The 20,732-nt window shown below is 50.5% G+C and overlaps 1 protein-coding gene across 1 annotated transcript in view; it reads right to left on the reverse strand.

The window, feature by feature from the left end:
• Positions 1–12,836: 12,836 nt before the first annotated feature.
• Positions 12,837–20,732, reverse strand: part of Ttll11 (tubulin tyrosine ligase like 11) — a 228,454-nt gene continuing 220,558 nt past the window's right edge. The window contains exon 9 of the mRNA XM_052182350.1: positions 12,837–14,089. Within this exon, the coding sequence (XP_052038310.1) occupies positions 13,830–14,089 (260 nt within the window). The 3' untranslated portion in view covers positions 12,837–13,829. The remainder of the gene's footprint in view (positions 14,090–20,732) is intronic.

Below are 20,732 nucleotides of genomic sequence, written 5' to 3' on the forward strand. Positions count from 1 at the left end.
TTAATAACAACAACAAGAAAAGTCAAATACTAAGCAGGAAGAAGTCATGTTGAAAGGGGTTCACTACCTACAAAACCCTTTCAGTATAGACAGATCTATTGTTTACAGCTATCAAGATAGCTTTGCTCTTTACCCATACAACCTAATTTCTATTTTATTATTTCGAAGTAAAGTCTCACTGTGTATGCGGCCAAGGCTGACCTCAAACTTGAGATTCCCCCAACTCCTTCTTCTCAAGTGTTTGAATCACATGCGTGTGCCGCGGCACGTGGCTCAGACTAGCATTGTAAAGGCAAAATTAGAACCATGATAAGTACTAATCAAGTTTTCAAAGATCTTTAATGTTTATTTTAAAAAACAAAATATGAGTGGGGGTGAGTACCTGCATGTATGTATATGTGCCACATACATGTCTGGTGCCCACAGAGGTTAGAGGAGGGTGTAGGTCCCCCGGGGCAGGAGCTACCCATGGTTTTGAGGTGGGAATCAAACCAAGGTCCTCCAAAAGAACAGCCAGTTTCTTGACTACTGAGTCATCTCTCTAGCAATAGTTTTGGATTTTGTTTTAAATTTAAATTTTGCATATATTTGTGTGTCTATGTGCATGCGTGTGTGTCTGTGTCTAAGTGTGTATGTGCATGTATATGTCTGTATATGTGTGTGTCTATGTGTATATATGTGTATGTGTTGTCTATGTGTATGGGTATGTATTGTGTGTCTATGTTTATGTATGTATGTATGTGTGTCTTGTACATGTGGAAAAGGATACTCTTGGAGTTCAGAAAATGGCGCAGATGCCCTGGGGCTGGAGTTACAAGCAGTTGTGAGCTTGTAATGGGTGCTGTAGGCCAGTCCCTGCCCTTCACCACTGAGCATTCCCTCCCGCTCCTCCCCCACCTCCCCCTGCCCCCATTTTGCTGTTGTTATCTGATCGTTGGCTTGTTTTGCAAAGCCTGTTTGGGCATGCCTGCAATCCCAGTTCTTGGGAGGTAGAGACAGACCAAAGGATCCCTGCGTGTTTGAGGCTAGCCCAGTGGTCTACACAGCATACATAACAAACCCTTGGGCAGCCAGGGTTAACATGACCAAACCCTAAACAAAACCAAACAATGCAAAAAGCAGAGCAACAAAACCAGCCCCACCAGCAACAAAAGCCCTAACGGAAATGTTGCTCAGGCTAGCACTGCATTCAAGATCTCCTGAGTAGCTGATGCTGGTTAGATACACTTTTGCTCTCGGTATGGGACTAGCAGGTTTGCTCTTTCCACTTGACAGTGGATAGGGGACACTATTCCCTACAGATATCACCTTTCACTGTTACTTTATTTTATTTTTTTAATGATTTATACTTGCAGAGAGTTTAAACTTTCACACCTTGAATTCTGAATGATCTTGTATTTCTTTGGACTTTTGCTTTAGTAATAATTTCACACTTACAGATAAGCTGTTGAAATCAACAACAAGGAACACCGTGTGGCTTTTATTCCAAAATGCCATAAACGTTTAACCCCCCCCCCACCCCCCCAACCTCCCACCCCCCGCCCCAGGAGGTTTGAAAGAGCGTATGGATGAGAGGAGGGGCTTACAGGAAGTAAGCTGTGTAATTGCATTCCAATAAATCAGTGCGGAGTTCAGAGCAGCATGGGGGCTCTCGGGCTCCGAGGGCCAGAGAATTGATATGATTCGCTTCAGCCTGTCGACTAACGGGCTGCTGCTGCACGTCTTGTGACCCACGCTTCCCAAAGATGCCAGGCAGGGCCGAAAACTGGTGTCGATAAATATATGTGGACGTTGTGTGGATTGGGTGGGGGTGGGGATGAAAACGGGTTATTTGTGATTCGGGTGGGAGGAGACGAGGATTTCCCGTGGGTCGGGGCCCTGGGTGGAAGTTTCTGGTCTTGCTCGTGGCCCTGCCTGCTTCCGGACTGTCACTGCTCCACGGGATCTACCACCTTCTTCTCTGTTCCAAGCGAGTGTCCCATCTCTTGCGTCCATTCGCTCTGGCGCTCACCTGGCACCTGGCGCTCACACCCGCCTGCGCCTGTGGAGATGAGCTGGCTGTGGCAGGCAGCTGCCAACAGGCCAGACCCACTGTGCGCACCCGGAGCCTCAGTTCATAAGGGGGCTGGCAACTGCCTTGATGACTGTGTCCTTTTGGTTTCTAAAAAGTCACAGAGTAGGACTGGATCTGTGCTTACACGCTTAATTAAGGCCCTGGGTTTGATCCCCAGTTACAGCAGAAAAGACAACAACAAAAGTAAGAGAAAACGTGAAACCTGTTCTCTCTGTGGGATGGCCCACCACGTGGTCCCTGGGCCCACTTTTGTTGAACCCAAACTGTACGTTTATCTTCAAAATCACACCTTGATGGTCCTGAAGGTGCAGTGCTGAGGGGGTAACCTCCTCTAGCATCTGGGAAGCCTGGGCCTCCTCCTGGAGAGAGACCCCTGTCTGGCTTTCAGCAAGATTGTCCCTAAGCCTTCAACCTGCACCATGGGGGCCGGGGGACTCGGGCTCTGGCCACCAGAGCCACAGAAGGGCTGTGCTTGATGCTATGTTCACTCAGTGAGAGGCAGCCGGAGCCGCTAGGCAGGGCAAAGCGCAGCAGGCCCGAGGGTCGGCTGAGGAGAGCAGAGCTGTGGAGAGCTGCTGGCAGAAGAAGCCTGGACAGAGGCCCAGCCCCGTGAGGGGCAGGTAGAGACTTGATCTTGCTCCTCAGAGTGAGGAGAGGCTGTGGAGTATCGTGAAGTAGGGAGCCCCCCCACCCCACCCCGAGCTACTGGATGGGACAGCTAGAGTCTGCCGGCGCCCAGGGGCTCGTAGACAGCAAGGGGAGCACAGATACATACTCCCTGTGAGGCGGGTCCGGGGCTGGAAGCTACCACTGTGAAAGAAGGGTCTGGGGCCTGCATCCTCCTGACCTCCTGGGTGATCCAAAAACCGGAAGCGGTTGTATCCACTAGCCTCTCACTCAGATGGGGTCGAGGAGCAGTGATGGAGAGGCCTCTCTGGATCAAAGGCCTCTAGGCAGCCTAGCAAGGCAGACCTGGTTGACTTGGAAAGGACAGGTCTCCAACATTTCCTAGAATTTGCATTTTGCAAAGTGTTGATGGGTGTTTACAGGAGAGCATAGCCCTTTGAACCAATGGGCAAGTCTGAGTCTTAGAGGGGCCTCTGGTCCTTTGCCACTGAGTCCACTGAGTTCTGTAGCTGGAAGCTACCTTTTCCCCTCCCACTGGCCCACTTCCCTTCCCTCCCTCTCCCCCATTACACTTCCTGAAATGACTTCTTGCTGGGGGTGGCGTGGAGTTTTGAAGGGGTGCAGACCTGCCCTGGGGGTGGACCACAAAGGGAACCACCCTGAGTGGGTGACAGGGCTTCGTGAGGAGGCTTCAGGAGATACAGGGCAGGAGGGATCTGCCCAGGGCGCAGGGTCAGCCTTGCATAACTTGGGAGCTTTGCAAATTCCCCAGAACCCAGAGCAGAGAAGGGGATTAGAGGCTGGGAGAAGCCTTTGTAGCCAGCCCTGGAAGGATGAACAGCAAGGGCTTCATGGAATGACGGAAAGTGTGGGGTGGGGTGGGGGTGATGCGCGCTCAGCAAGGCTGTTCATGGCTTCCAGGAAGGGGGTGGTTCTAAGTTTTTCCCTATACACATCATTGATACCTGTGGGGACTAGTCTTAGCGACTGCATGCGGTCACAGCCACGTGACTCAAGGACTGGAGGAAGCTCAGCCCCACTTCAGCACAGTGGCCGGAAGTTTCTTTACTTCGCAGGGATCAATGTGATGAGCTAGGCAGTACAGACCAGGCACTGTGGAGGAAAGACAGAGGCGGTTAGAGTCATCTGGCTTGGAGAAGACAGCTCACGTAGCGGAGGGATTTTGCAGAGCTATGAACAAGGGCCGATTCTTTTCATCTGCAAATGGTGTTACAAATCAAGAACAAACGTGGTAGACCAGCAAGCTGAGGTGGGGGCGGGGCGGGGGGGGGCAGCTGACAGAACAGGAATTGCTGATGGCTCTCGACACACAGAAGAGTCTCGAAGTGAAAATTAAGTCTGTAATGAGATGCCGCTGTGTTTCCTACCCACCAACGGGCTAACAGTCGCGGCCTGACAGTACATGCCAGCCTGGCACTTTAGCACAGGGTTAATGGGGCTGAAATAGTGCCTAACCCCTTTGAAGATCAGCCGAACCACACTGGTGTAGTTTTAAAATGCGTGCACCATTTGAGCTGGCCACGTGATCATTATACCTAAAGGTGCTTGTGACAACTGTCCCTGTGACACTTAGCAACAGACCCAGCAAGATGAAGATACATTAAGGACCAAGGAAGGAAGGAGCCGTTTATGTAATTACTGTGTATTGTGTAATAGGTTCTATAACATCGCTAAAGAGCTAAGACCCACCTTGTGTGTATCATGATACAGTGTTATGTCTGTATGTATCAAGAAACAGTGTTGGGTTAAAAAGGCAGAGTACAAGTTGGTGTGTACAAAACAGAAGAACAGGTATACACACAAACACCATACACCACACTCATACATACACACAGAGACACGTGTGCACACATACATATAAAGACACATATATATGTATGCACACACACACTCTGTATGTACATACACTCCACACACACCCTGCATACACACATCACACACACACACCTGCATGTATATACACAGACACACACACACAGACACACACACAGACACACACACACCCCCCTAAGAGTATGTATACATGGGCTGCCTAAAAAGACAAGGAAACCTGTGAACCGTAGCGAGGGGGGATGGGACACTCCTTGTCACTATTTGCCTTTAAACTGTACTTTGTTTTAGCTCAATCTATCTCTTATGCTGTCTTTTTGTCAACTTGACACAGCTGGATGTGGGAAGAGAAAACTCAGCTGAGAAAATGTCTCCATCAGTTTGCCCTACAGAGCATTTTCGTGATTAATGGTGGATGGGGGAAGAGCCCGACTCATTGTGGGTGGGGCTGGTGGTCCTGGGCTGTATGAGAGCAGGCTGAGTAAGCCAGTGACCGGCATCCCTCCACGGCCTCTGAGGCAGCTCCCGTCCCCAGGTTTTTGCTTGAGTTCTTGCCCTGACGTTCCTCTGTGTCGTAAACGTACAAGTTGCAAGCACCCCCACCCACTGAACATTTTGCAGGCCCTAAGGCTTCTCTTAACAAGACCGTTTTCTTTCTCCTCAGATAAGGGGACACGTCCCAGGCCGCGTGTGAACGCAGAAAGAAGTGGAGGAGTGACACACAGGGATAGCAGCGGGAGCCTGCACTGTGTGGACGGAGTCTACTGCTGGCAGGGCCAGGGGCCAGGCTGGCCACCTAGTCTGTGGCTGTCTCAGTCCTCTGCTAGGAGCTAGAGACTCGCTGGCCTGCAGTAACGAGAGCAGTGGCTTTCTTCTGTGTATTGTCACAAGGAGCTCTGTACCCGCTGGGGCCAAAACTTCTCAGACGGCCACATGGCCAGTCATAGGGGACAGTGGCTCCATCCGCTCAGCTGTAAAATGGGAACAACGCCATTGCATTGCCACGATGTCTGGCTGACTGTCAGACATTCTTATGTTTCCTGTCACAGCCAGGTACATCGGGTTAGAAACAGGGCTAGAGGGATCGCTGGAACCCTGGGCCGTGGAACCTCCACATGAGGTGAAACTCAGCAGCGCAGGGAGACCTGCCGGCCACAGGGACTGCAGTGCTCCTGAGATGGCTTCAGGCAGCTGAAGGCTTTTTGGAGACTCTGACATGCTGCTATGCAGGGACTTTGCCAGACCCTCACACTGCTCTGATAGTGCCAGAGCTTCACCATTTAAAACAACTCATTCATTCATTCATTCATTCATATGCGGGGTGTGTGGCACAGGTTTTCTGGTTTGGTAGCAAATTTCTTAACCTGTCGAGTCGATTACGAGGGCTCTGGAGGTCCAGATTGAAGAGCAGCTTTGGCATTAGCACAGGGCTACCGTGGGCAAGTTACTTCATCTCAGCTTTATACCTCAGTTTCCCCGAATGTACAATGGGATGAAGTTGTGAGTACAGCCAATCCTCCACTCCCACGAAGGCTCAAGCGACAGATACTCAAGCATATACCCCAACTGAGTAACTAGTGCGTAGGGCTGTCTCTTCTGGTTGTGATTCCCCCTACAATAGTCAGCAACTGTTTCTCCGGCACTTTCACTGAATTAAAGACTGGAAGTCTAGAGGGGATTTAAAGTCTATGGAAAGATGAGTTACAGCTCGTCAATACCCACTTTACACAATCAGCTTGAACATCCTCAGAGTTTGGTATCTTCTGGGATCTTAGGATCAATCAGCTTCGGATTTCAAGGGACGGCTGTCTGGTGGTCACAGGTGTGCTATAGGCTGGTGCGGATGGGTGTATGCCACACCCAGGCTGTAAGAGCACAGAACCTCATTGCAGTGGGGTGTGGTGTGGCAAAGGTTCTGTGTGTGTGTGTGTGTGTTAATGTGCATTATGGTCCATATGTTAATGTGCATGGGTAGACTAATTGAGATTGTAGGAGGTGACTGTGATCCCACGTTACTCTCTTGAGTGTTCCCAGCAGCCGTGGGATCGGGGCCATGCGTCAAGATGATAGCCAAAGCACATGGGCAGAGATAAAGCTGGCTTTGGCCTGAACAACATCTCAGTCGGCCTCCCGCCTTGTCTTCTCCAACACAGCTGGAGAGGGAAGAAGAGCCCGGGTTGGAAGCATCTAGAGTCACCCTGGACTGCCACCTGGCCTACTAGGTGTGGCTACATGAGCATGAAATGAGCCTTCTGGGGGGCAGCTGCTGACACCTGCAGTCTTGCTTCTGGTCTACCTTACTTCCATTCTGGCTAAAATATGGACATAGCGCTGTACAGAATGCAACATCGACAGCGCTTTTCAAGCTTCAAGTAAGTAAGTGACTCTTTCTGACCTGTCAATCTGTGGCCTGCTTTGCCCGGACACAACCATGGTCAGACCCCATGTCCCATTGAGGGCAGAAGCTGCTGACTCTGGAAATGGCTTAGGGCGGGTCCACGGAAGTGCTGAGCGGGGGAGGGGCTGCTCAGGCAGCAGATCCTTACTGCTTCCAAGATGATTAGGGTGGCAGACACAGCCTGAGGCTTCGAGAGTCCCCAAAAACTGCTCTGCCGGGGAGAGAGAAGCCTGTTTTGATGGACTGAATATTGCCATCCCCGCCCTCTGAAATATACCTGATGATCTCCTCACTCCAGCTGTGGCCATATGAGGAGGTGGGCATTTGGGAAGTGAGAAGTAGATCAGGGACTGGACTGGAGCGCTCCTGAAAGGACCCCAGACTGTTCTCCCACACTCTTCCTGCCAGAGACAGTTCAGTGAGAAGGAAGAGGGCAGGCTACAGCCTGAGGGCCCTCATCAGAACTTGACTATGCTGCCATCCTGAGCTTGGAATCCCAGAACAGAAAGAAAGAAATTTCCCGTCGTCTAGAAACCATTCAGCCTATGGTGTTTTGCTACAGTGAGCTGAGTGGATTCAGTCACCCATGCCATCTGGGGCCAGGCCTCTTCCCAGGGATCTGGCACGGACCAGTTTGCTAACAGTACACCCTAGCCAGCAAGACGCTGGTGCTCCAGGACTCACAGTGGTAGAGCAGGAGGTGTCTGTCACGGCTGGAGTCCAGAGCCTGGCCGTGAACTTGGATGGGCACTCCTCCCGGGGCCCCAGCTCTATAAAAGCGTTGAGTTCACCTCACAGGTAAACGTTGCCAAGGTGAGGAAAGCCCCGGAGGCTCTTCCTGTTGGTGGATAGCTCTGGTGACAGCTGAGCTGCCATGAGGTCCAGTTTTGAAAGCGATGGGCTAAGAGCTTCTTCACAAGAGGCTTACCTCACACCCCCACCTTGCAAAGCAGACGGAGAAGATCCCCCTTTGGGCTGCACATGTTTTACAGGGAGCCCCTTACACGGTGGTGGGTGATACTGGAGCCACTAGGATTAAAGACAAGCGTGGGCCCCCATCCCCAAGGATTCTCATCAAATGCCCCGGGCTTTGGGGAGGAGGCAGCTGGATGTAGAGACTCTCTGTACCCTGGTACAGAGGACCCAGGGAAACCATGCTTGCAAGTGTCCACGTGGCTGCAGGACTCCTGGTAGGCAAACCTGGGTCTCTCTAGAAGACGTGGGAGTGATAGCTTTCTCATTCCTAAAGAGCCAAGACCTGGGACACAGGCGCCTGCGCCAAGGAGGCAGTCACAGCCTGTGAGAACGAGGCAAGTGTAGGATCTGAATGCTCTGTGAAATAGCGACCCAGGGACCTGCAGCCCACCCGAGAGGCTTCCTTCCCTAAGCCGCAGAGGGCTGGGCAGAAATCCCGAAGGCCTCTCTGAAGCCACTGGGCTGGGGGTGGAGATTTCCAGGGAGCTGGGGGTCTCACTTTATTTTTAACTCCAGGCCATCTGCTTCCCACTTCCCACCGGGTGGGCCACAGTCTGGGAAATATTCAGAGCGAACATATGCTGCACCCCGGGGTGGGGGAGGAGGAGGTGCCGGGAAAGGCTGGGGGCGGGGCTGGGGTGGGGGAGCTGTGTTCTCTGGAGTCCCCACCAGCATACGTGGCCACCGGATATGCTGACCAGCAGGGCTCATGGTGGCCTCCTTGGTGCTTCCTCGGCACTTCAGGCTCGGGGAGGACCTACATAAGGTGATTTCACTTGGAGCACGGAGAGCAAGCCTGTCTGAATGGCCATCCCTCCTAGAGTCTCTGAAAGGTGGCCAACTTCTAACAGGGCCCTCCCTGCTCAAAGAGACTGTCCTTCAGGCAGGTTTGGAGGGCTTCCCAAATTCTCCCTCTGGCTCCCTCAGGATTTCATGGGTCCCTAGAGTCAATAGCTCTCAAGCAAACATCAACCATAAGGGGAGAAAAAAAAATTAAAGGTGCCCTTTTCTTACCAATTGACCCAAAATGAACATTGTCCACCCCTCCCCGCCCCCAGCAGGTTTGCTGTTGAAAATTACCACATCAATAAATAAATCCCTGTCTCGAAAAAAACAATCAATCAATCAATCAATAAAATAATAATAATAATAATAATAAAGAAACTGTCAGTACTCCATAGCTGTTTATACAATGAGCCGTGGTCAGCAACACTCAGCCCCATTTTATTACTGCATTTTGTGAAGTTACCAAGACAACTGAGGCTGTAACAGACAGAGCCACATGAAAATTTAATAAAGAATTTCGAAAGGCTTTTAAGAGGTGGGAGTGGCAGAGGGAGGTGGGCTTGAGTTCTCCACAGACTTCGAGGAGACTTTCCTGCCAGGGTTCACGGGCTGCCAACTGAATTTCCCGGCAGCCATTGCTCCCGGCATATGGAGACCGTACCTTTTCTCAACAGACATTCGTGAAGACAGTTCCCAGGTGCCAAGTCTCATGCCAGGCTCTTTTTGGCCATTTTGATGTGATCTCTGCTGCACGGGAGAGGGATGAGTGTCAGAGATGGAAGGTCACCCACCCATCGGGCCACTTACCCGGCAAGGCGACAGGCTAAGCAAATTCAGACTCTTATCAGACTTCCAGAAAAGATAGGGCACCTCAGTGGCCCAAGTGAGGCCTGAGAGAAGCGTGGCGACCAGGGACCACAGCCCTGGTCAGATTCATCGAAATGCTTGTGGGGAGAAATGTTTCCCAGGAGCCCCTTGGAGAGCAGGTTTTGCTCACCAGGTCAAAGGGCGGCAAAGGGCCTGTTTCTCTGTTTCCCAGATCAGACTCAGAAGCAAAGAACTTCCAGCAATGAGGAAAATGGCGTTCGGTGTGTGTATGTGTGCATGTTTCGTGTGCTCATACATTTGTGTGTGCATATGCATGTGTGTGTGTGCTTGAGCATGTGTGAGAGTGTGCAAGCACTGTGTGTGTGTATGTGAGCACATGTATGACTATGCATGCACAAATGTGTAAGTGCACACAGGTGTGTGTGTGGGTGTGTGTCTGTGTGTGTGTGCATGTGTAAGTATAAACAGAGGCAGCATGTTTTTTTCCAGTTAAAGCAAAGCAAGGCTTTCAGTCATAAGAACAGGCAACTGGAAAACTGTCTATTCTGCTGAGTTTCTTTGTCTCTGAGAACAAGAAATAAATATTGCCTTATTTTGTGAGAAATCATGTGTGGGAAAATTTCATCAAAAGAAATGGGAGAGTGGCAGCAGTATCGACGGAGGTTGGGAGACTTTCAGGCTGTGTTGCTCACTGGTGAGTCTCTCTTCGAGGAAGGGCAGTTCTCCGCAGCTGGGACCGCAGTCCTGAGCTTCAAGAGAAGGCACCCAGTGCCAAGCACTGCCAGCCCAGTCCTCACAGAGCCGAGGGCTAAAGAACGTTAACCAAGGAACGAAGCAGGCAGTTGGAGCCTTTTGGGAGTAGTACATCTGCCAATCAGAAGGCCAACTCCAGACATCCGAGGAGCTGCAATGAAAGGCTTCAAGTTTGTGTAGAGAAAAGGCAGCCAGGAGGGAGGGAGCCAGTCACTCCCGCTTCATTCATGTTGATTGACATTATTCAAGCAAGCTTTTACTTCTGTCCAGTTACCGTTGCTAGAACCCAGAAGCAAGTGTGAAGGCAAGCAAACGTCCCGCCAGCACGAGGTTTGTGTCCATACTTCTGCATTGCCCACGCTTTCTGTTGTCTTACCTAATCTTTCTTCCCACGACATAGAGAGAGGGTATTGCCCAGTCAAGTGGTCGAAGGCCTGGAGCTCTTACCGTCTGTGTGATAGAGGAACAAGTCAGAGCGCCCATGTCCCTAGAACTCCCAGGTATGCTCTGATGTGGCATGGGCTGCCACATCTGCCCAACGGCTTTGGATGGATGTCAGAAAGACTGGTGACAGTCCTCAACCTTCACTGGGTAGCTGGATCAGACAGGAAAACATGTTTAAAAGAACCCTTTGAACTGTGAAACACTGAGAACATGTTCATTCACACAAGAAAGGGAGTCTTTAGAATAGTCCAGAAAGACATGGAATGGTTTTCAAATGCCTGTCCAGCCCTATTCTCTAACTACCTATGTTCACAGCAGACTACCTTCTCTGAACGGTGTGACATAAGAGGGGGAGACAGGATGGAAACCCATGAGGAACCGGGCCGAGGCCATCCATTCCATCAGTTCTTAGAGTCCACAGCTCAAGGAGAGGGGTGCTCCCCTCCCACCCCCATCCCCGCAATAGGCTTAGGACCTGAGCTGAACATCTCATGGAATCTGGCTGCAGAAAGACTCAAGATTCAAGGGTCAGCAAAGTCATTGCCTATTCATGGGCACCATGCTCAGGGAAGGGATCAGCCAATTGAGAATCTGGGGATCTTCAGCCAATTAGCTCAGTCCTGATTCTTGAGGGCACTCACAGCCCACGCAGAGGACTGTCTCCTCCCTCACCTGGAGCTGCTCAGTTTCCTGTCACTTCAGCAAGCCCCTGCTGGACTGATGTGCTGTGCCCTAGCGGCCGGCCTGGATCCAACAGCGCATGCCTGACTCTGATTAGACATCACAGCTGGGTTCCCACTGGTAAGTTCGACAGAGACGTGGGCTTTCAGGGCGCCTGGACATATATGGAAGAAGCCGCTCATTCTGTGAGGGATGGGAAGGGAAGGCAGGATGCTTGAACTGAAACCTTGAAAAGTTGTTTTCTGTTGGCCAGAGGGGTCCGATTGCACCAGGTAGAGGGGGCAAGCAGCAGGGGTTTGTGGGGAGTCTGGAGCAGGGACCTGCCAGAGTCTTCTCAGTATTGCTTTCCTGATAACAGATTCTAAGGGTTCTAGGGAGCCAGGGAGTCAAAACCGAGACTGTGGGATCCTCCTAAGAAAGCGAGGGGCTTGATCAGAGGGCCCTTGACTCTCTCGGGCAGTTTCAGCAGGATTTGAAGGCTCTCTGCTGTTCTTGCTCGCTCCAAAATGTTAGGGAGGAAGGGACAGAGGGGTGTGGATATCCAAAAGAGACTTGTTTATGTCTGATCTAGGGAGAAGACATATGAGGTAATGTAAAGGGGGACCCCCTTTTCCCCAACATTTCTTTGGGGAGTAGAAACAGCAGAGCTACAGGAGGCCCTGTTGTGCTGGGGTGAGGGATGGAGGTGGGCATCTTGTGGGGCCAGCATTGAAACCACTAAACTTAATGCTGTGTCCTTGTAGGCTCCCTTCTGGCAGGGAAGGTGGGTCACAGCAGATGAGAAGCAGAGCCTTGTCTGCGGCGGGGATGGACCTCCAGGGTCCTTGTAACGAAGGAACCTAGGCCGCAGCGTGCAGCAGTCGCAGAGCGTGCAGCACTCACAGAGGCCCTCCTGGGCCTGCCTCGCTCTCTGGCTCAGCTCCTTCTGTTCTAGGAGTCATCTGCATGGCTCTTGCTTCACTCTCACACCTTTCAAAATTGGAGGGACCAGTCCCCAAAACAAGGAAACACAGTGGTGCCTCTGGGAAGTGGAAGTGGGGGCAGAAGTCTCCTGGCGTCCCCTCTCCAAGTACAGTGACCCCCCAAACTCTATCCAACAGTCCTGGGGCATGGCCAATGTATCAGAGACAGGCTTCTGGGACCATCACGGATGATGGAGTCACATCCTCGGGGCACGGAACCCACCAAAGTCATGTGCAGCAGGTCCAGAACAGGACAGCTCTGAAACTGTGCAACCAACCACGGCCTGCCTCCAGATAACAGGCGTGGCGTAGAGGCCAGCTCTCACCGTGACTGCAGTGTGGCTGAGTTCAACCTCTTGACCCGGGTTCCCCTCTGCCCCTCCCCCAGACTCTGCTCCATGCTGGTGCGCACTTTCCAAAGACTCATTTTGAGAAACAGCGTCAAGTCAAAGTTTTATTTAATAGCTTTCTACAGCTGTACAGCTCGAGGCTCGTTACAGAATGTCCCCACACACTTGTCATTCGGGACTTCTGTGGAACCCACTTGGGTCCCGTTGAGCAGGAAGCAAGGTCACCTCTGCCCCTCGGAATCAAGGCCACCTCTGCCCCTCGGAAGCAAACATCCGAGAACACTGGTTGTTCTGCTCTACACACACTCCTGCTTGTCCCGGCTCTCACGGGGGCCTTATGCTCTCCCCTCAGAAACCCCTCCCCTCACTCAGGGCTGACAGCACAGTGCTGGGTGCACAGTGGCTCTTGGCCATTGGGTCAGTCCCCCACCTTTGCAGGGGTCCCCTGGAACGTGGACGGGAAGACTGAAGAACCTTACTGTGCTATTTTGTAATTAATTCTTGATTAGTAATAAATCAAACATTGCAGCAACAGGCAAGTTAACAAAACAGTGAGGTCAGTCTGTCAAGGACACCCGTGCAGCACATGATCGGAGGTGCCCGCCTTCTTCATACTTTAACGTCGTCTCAGGGAATGGGCAGAAGGGAAGACATGCGATGATGCTAAGCTCTGACCAGCAGGCTCTCAGGGCCCCAGCAGACCCCGGCGTGACTGTTCTCCACATCCACAGCTCTCTGCCTTAGGATGGTCTGTCCTTCCCCTCCTCCTCCCCCTCTGTTCCCCTGCCGCCCCAAGCACAGGAGAAACTGCCCCAGTCGGGGCTTCCCAGGAGCCCAGAATAGTAGGCGCCATCTGTCACATCTTGAATGTCCTATGTCCACTGATGATTCCCAAACAGGGTGGGTCACCATGAGGTGCTGGGAGTGGGGGGCAGGCAAGGGTTGGCCGTCTGAGGCAAAAGCCCTACGGACCACAGAGGACGCACAGGTGATTGCAGCCGGAACCCTAGTAGCTCCCAACAGGTGGGGGGAGCCCAGGGTACTCAGCCCCCACAGGCACGCCTTCTTCCAGGACAGAGTGGCCTTCAGGACAGAGTGTGTCAGGAGTGAGAGAGCTTGCTAGCCCCGATTACTCGGGGTGCAGAGCTGCCCGTGGCTGAATGAGCTGTGCGGTTCATCTGGGGCGGATTTCTTTGGTGAGGCCGGCCCCGACGGCACAGCAAGCGTTTCTCATCCAGCAGGGACAGGTGGTATTCACACAGGTCAATCAAGGACGCCACCTGCTCATGGAGAGGTTGCAGCTTGAACTTCCTCTGGGCCAGGAAGAAGAACGCTTCAACAAATGCCTGCAGACACATCCCTGCGGACAAAGAGATGCTGTCAGATATCTCACAGTACCCCGGGGACGCCCAACTCCGAAGCACAACCACCAGCAACAGTCAGGCCTGTCTTCTCACCGTACCTCCACCCTGGAAACGCCACACGAGGCCAGCACACAGAGGACCGTCCATGCTCAGGCACCTGCTCTTAAGTGGCCCCAGGAAGTCTCAGAGCAGTGGGGAGGTCTGAGTAGAAATGGTGGTGCTTGGATCCAAACCTCGCCCCAAATCTTATTCCCAGGCACCATGATGAAAGGTGTTCCCATGAAAACCCTGCTCCCAAACTCCACCCTTAGAGGAATCATATCGGCTAAATTATCGGCAGCAGAACGCTCCATTCTGATGTGGGTATGCGCAGTCAACTGTATCTTAAGGCTCCTGCACTGTTGTTACTTACCTCAGGTAAGCAATCCCATCCCCCTTCCCTTTGGCCGGCATGTTGTAATGTGAGTCCCCTCTCTCCCTACACACCACAGGAGCGTGTGTTGAGGGCTTGGTCTCCAGCTGATAGCACTGTTTGTGCAGCTTCTGGAAACTTCAGAGGGTGGTGTCTACTTGAAGGCATTTGGTCACTGGAGGCATGCCTTTGAAGACCGTACCTGGTCCTCAGTCCCTCTGCTCTTTCTTTACTTCCTATCTTCTAAAAGACGACCTCTGCCACACTCCTACTACTACCATGATGCTTTGCTCAAGTATGTGGGACTAAACGACCATGGACTTGACCCCTCTGTGTTGCAGGAAATATTAAAAAATCGACCCGTCAACGCTCCTGCCCACACTGGGCCATCTCTCTGATGGGGGTCCCAAATAACTCTCACTTCCACACAACGCCCCACACACCTCACAATCTGCCACCTCAACACCTAATTACACAGTAGAATCAAGACTCTTAAGGCTTAAATAACCAATCAGATTTATGTATAAATAATATCACAATTTACAAGATGTCCATACAATAATTTTAGAGCCAATTGATAATGATAAAAGCTTTATCCCAATCTTTCTAACCTTGTGAAAACTTAGCTACTTGTGGTAAATGTCACACAGGTACAGGTCCGAAGCCATCCTGGTTCTCCCTCCTTATCCTCTGACAGGCTCCCTCTCCCTAAACCCCCATCCCCCTCTCGCTTCCACCCCCAACCCCGCTCTTAGCTCCACCCCCTTTCCCTGTCCAATCACAGACCTCTTCTGCACTAATATAATTGGACAGGGAAAATCCTGCAACACTTCTGAAATGGTATTCTGTCCCCACTGAGCTTCCTGGATGTATTTCATAAGCTCCTACCTGTCCTTGGGATTTGAGCTCAAACTTTCAAGGTTAGAATTAGGACCCCTGCTGCATGCAGGACATTCGGTGGGGCCCCGGAAGCCGAGGATCCGAGACGTTCCACACAAACTTTCTCTCACAGAACTATGGCCTGGCTGCACCTGCTTCCGCATCAAGTGACAGAGGAGAATTTAGTGTGGTTCCAGGTTTGTGGACAAATGGACTCAAAGTTCCACAGGCCCGTGTCTCACACAGCTGGCCACCGTGTGGCCCACTTGTCACAACCTGTATAGAAGGCGCACATTTGAGCCCATTCTTTGCCTTGTGCGGTCCTGTACGCTCTGCAGATGTGAAAAAGTCAGGCGTCTCCAACCACACAGAGGAGTTTCACTGCCCGTGCGCTCCCTGCCTTCCTCCCACCCATGCCTCTCACCCATGCCTCCCACCCGTGCCTCCCACACTCAACCACCCTCGGCAAGCCATTCACCATGGCTATAGCTGTGCCTTTCCCAGAACGGCAGGCAGTGTGGCTTAGCTTTTTCTTCCACTTAGCAGGTTCCAGTATGGTCCATCCATGTTTTCCTGTGGGTTGGTAGCACCTTCCTCATCAAATTACTTTTTTTTTTTTAGGTCTTCATATAAAGGGATGGACTCTTCAAACTCTTCCACTCTTACAGTGTTCTTCTCAGCTGTTTCTCTCTCCGAAACCCCCTCGCCCATGCTGCCCTTCCCCTCCCTCTGCTCCCCTCCCTCTGCTCCCCTCCCCCTCTGCTTAGTCCCCTCCCCCCAGTTCCTTCACTCTTCTGCTTTCTATTCTACTGGTTCCATTTTCTATTTCCTTTAAGTCTCTTCTCAAGTCCATTATCAAGACCCTCTTTCTAGTTCTGTGACTTATAAAGATATAAACACACACACATTTTAATTTCGAATTTAGGCTCTACACGAGGGCTTTCCTTCAAATGTCACTGTTTCATTTTTTCCTTATGGCTGTTTTCTTCATCCATCCATCATCCATCCATTATCCATCCATCCATCATCCATCCATCCATCATCCATCATCCATCCATCATCCATCATGCATCCATCTATCCATCCATCATCCATCCATCCATCCAGCATCCAGCATCCATCCATCCATCCATCATCCATCCATCCATCCAGCATCCATCATCCATCATCCATCCATCCATCCATCATCCATCCATCATCCATCATCCATCCCATCCATCCATCATCCATCCATCATCCATCAATCCATCATCCATCATCTATCCCATCCATCCATCATCCATCCATCATCCATCAATCCATCATCCATCATCCATCTATTATCCATCTATTATCCATCCATCATTCATCATCCATCCATCATCCACCATCCATTATCCATCCATCCATCCATCATCCATCATCCATCCATCCATCATCCACCATCTATCATCCATCATCCATCTATCCATCATCCATCCATCATCCATCCATCATCCATCATCCATCATCCATTCATCCATCCATCATCTATCCATCATCCATCTATCATCCATCCATCCATCATCCACCATCCATCATCCATCATCCATCATCCATCATCCATCCATCATCCATCCATCATCCATCCATCATCCATCATCCATCATCCATCCCATCCATCCATCATCCATCCATCATCCATCCATCATCCATCAATCCATCATCCATCTATTATCCATCCATCATCCATCCATCATCCATCATCCATCCATCATCCATCATCCATCCATCATCCACCATCCATTATCCATCTATCCATCCATCCATCATCCATCATCCATCCATCCATCATCTACCGTCCATCATCCATCATCCATCTATCCATCATCCATCCATCATCCATCATCCATCATCCATTCATCCATCCATCATCTATCCATCATCCATCCATCATCCATCATCCATCCATCATCCACCATCCATCATCCATCATCCATCATCCATCCATCATCCATCCATCATCCATCCATCATCCATCCATCATCCACCATCCATCATCCATCATCCATCCATCATCCATCCATCATCCATCATCCATCCATCATCCATCCATTATCCATCCATCATCCATCCATCATCCATCCATCCATCATCCATCCATCATCCATCCATCATCCATCCATCCATCATCCATCCATCCATCCATCCATCCATCATCCATCATCCATCCATCATCCATCCATCATCCATCTATCCATTATCCATCCATCATCCATCCATCATCCATCCATCCATCCATCATCCATCCATCCATCCATCCATCCATCATCCATCCATCATCCATCATCCACCCATCATCCATCCATCCATCCATCCATCCATCCATCCATCCATCCATCCATTCATCCATCATCCATCATCCATCCATCATCCATCCATCCATCCATCCATGGACGTCTAGGATGCTTCCATTTATACATATGCTTGTTGACTGACAGCTAGGCCTTGTCCATTTCCCAACTATTTCAAAACCTGAAATAGTGTACAAGTATCTCTGTGGTGTTCTGAGTTTGGGTCCTTCTGGGCTTGGTTTATTGAAGTAGCTCTGCACTGACTGTCATAGTGGCTGCCTCAGTTTATACCCCACCAGTAGTGAGGAAGGAGCCTCTTTCCAACATCCTCACCAGCATTTGTTGTCCTACTTATTTACTTAGAGACGGGGTCTCACAATGTATCTCTGAATGGCCTGCAACTTCTTTGTAGATCATGCTGGCCTTGAACTCACAGAGATCTGCCTGCCTCTGCCTCCCAAGTCCTGGGATTAAAGGTGTGCCACCAATCTGACTGGGGCGAGACAGAATCTCAAAGTAATTTTATTTTTATTTACTTATTGCTTTTGTGTATGTTCACGTGTGTTTGCATGAATGTATGCAGGTATGTGTGACTGAATATGCATGTATGTAGAGGTCATACCTTGGGTATTGTTCTTCAGCCAATCATTATCATTCCTGGTTTATTTTTGAAACAGGGTTTTTCACTGGGACCCTGTTTTAATTAGGCTAAGGTGACTGACCAGGGAACCCCAGGGATCTGCCTGTCTCAACCTCCTCAGCTCTGAGATTCTGATCCTGCACCACCATGGTGGCGTTTCCTGTGGGTAATGGGGACCCAACTCTAGTCTCCACGAATTTCTGATGGCAAGGATACCTTTTCAACTACTTTTCTCACCATTTATGTTTCCTCTTTTTAGATCTGCCTGTTCAGTCTATCATCCCATTTACTGATTGGATAATTTGGGGCTTGGTGCTTTTGTTGTAGTTGATATGTCTTCCATATTAGTCTCTGGTCAGATGTACAGTTGGTGTGGAGTTTCCTCTCTCTGGTGATCTGTGCTGAGCAGAAGCTTCTGCGTGCATGGAATCCAGCTGTACTTCCCGGGATTATTTCCTGTGTGTTGGGAGCCCTTGCCTGGGCATTTCCCCTCCAAGCCCTCCTTGCCCTTCTCTTGGCGACACCTGTCACGGCTTGCTCAGGTGTGTTTTGTGATCCTTTGGCTGTTTGTGTCTAGTTCATCGTTGTCTCCCAGTGACAGGAGCCCAGAAGGCGCTTGGTGAAGACACCCTGGATTCGTGAGCCGCTGACTGGCTGAGTGCATGGGAGAATGATGTGTCTGTCTGAGGTGTTTTATAGATACTGTCACTGATCCTCTTGGGTCCCCGGAGAGGTTATTATGATTGCTATACTCTACAGATGAGGAATGAGACACAAATGAAGGAACTTCATAAGGTCACTGACAGAGAACAGTGCTGCAGGAAGAAATCAGTTTTAAAACCAACTGTATTGAGTCCACATGAAAAGGAACCCTAGGGCCTGGGTCTGTGTGTTTCCCGGGATTCTTAGGGAGGTGACAATTATGACCAGAGGCAGCGGGACAAGGTGTGCTAGCTGACACTGGTCCTGCCTCTGCTGCTCCACACCAGCCGATCCTGAGCTGCAGCTATAACCTGGGACCTGAGAACACCTCTGACTTGGGAATGTGAGTGGGTCAAAAAATGCTTTGACTCTTTCCAAACACATCAGTTTTTCGACTTGGCCGCTCTTTACTATAGATGCCTGACAAATCCCTTGTTCCACAGAGGAGACAGCAAAGAATATGCGAGTCTTGTGAAAAAATCCTTTCTATGTAAACAAACGCCTATTGTGGAGAGACAGGGAAGCAGGAGGCAGAGGTTTTTTTGTTGTTGTTGTTTTGTTTTGGTTTTGGTTTTGGTTTTGGTTTTGGTTTTGGTTTTGGTTTTTTGGATTTGGTTTTTTTGAGACAGGGTTTCTCTGTGTAGCCCTGGCTGTCCTGGAACTCACTCTGTAGACCAGGCTGGCCTTGAACTCAGAGATCTGCCTGCCTCTGCCTCCCAGAGTGCTGGGATTACAGGCGTGCGCTACCACCGCCCGGCAAGATGTTTCAAATACCAACTCCTGGCTAGGATTTACTATATTGTGTGTGTGTGTGTGTGTGTGTTCTGTGCATATGACCATGTATGTGTCTGAGCATAAGCATGTGTGCATGTATGTGTTACACTGGTTGGGTAGGATGAAGCCCAGCTTTCAGCCAGGGAAACTCAATCACACACCAACCTCCAAGCTCTGTGGTCTAAATATTTCTTCTCAAAGCCTGGCCCACCAAGGGCGGTGTCTGAGGATGTGTGCATCTCTGGCATCTGACAAGATAAGGAGCTTGGGCCAGAACGTATTCAGCCACCTCATCAATCACATTGCTTACTTGAGCTGACAGTTCTTACAGCCAGTCTTGGTCAATGATGGAAGCAGCCAGCAGTTTATACTCTTCCTCAAGCCCGTCTCAACTCTGAATACCTCCAGCGTCCACACACAGCAGTGCTAATGGGTGCTCTAGTCACCACTGTCTTGTTGAAATGTTGATTCTGGGGTGAGGCCAGAGATATTCATGTTGTGAGGTCTGGTGGCTGCTGACCTCTGGGCCACACTGAGCAGTAGGATGGGAACACAGAGCATGGTCTAAGTCAAGGTGACCACTGAAGACTGCCTGTGTCTCCAGCTGTCACTCACGGAGGGAACACAACCAGGAGAAGTCCATGGCTGACTTACTTGGATGAGGACATTCTGAAGGCAGAGAGGTGTTTAAATCTTGGCTTCCTTTTTTTTGTCTATTTTTCCTGATTTCCTAGAGTGAACATGTATACAAAAATATACCCAAAAATGTATTTTGTGTTTTGAGGCAGGTGAGAAAGCCTTGTAGTTCAGGCTAACCTCAATTTTGTACGATTCTCCTGACTCAGTCTCTGAGTGATATAATTGCATGTCTGCACCCCTACACTTGACTTGCAATGGGAAACTCCAGTGGGCATGAAGGG

Source organism: Apodemus sylvaticus, chromosome 5 (genome assembly GCF_947179515.1).
Source record: "Apodemus sylvaticus chromosome 5, mApoSyl1.1, whole genome shotgun sequence".
Taxonomy (NCBI): domain Eukaryota; kingdom Metazoa; phylum Chordata; class Mammalia; order Rodentia; family Muridae; genus Apodemus; species Apodemus sylvaticus.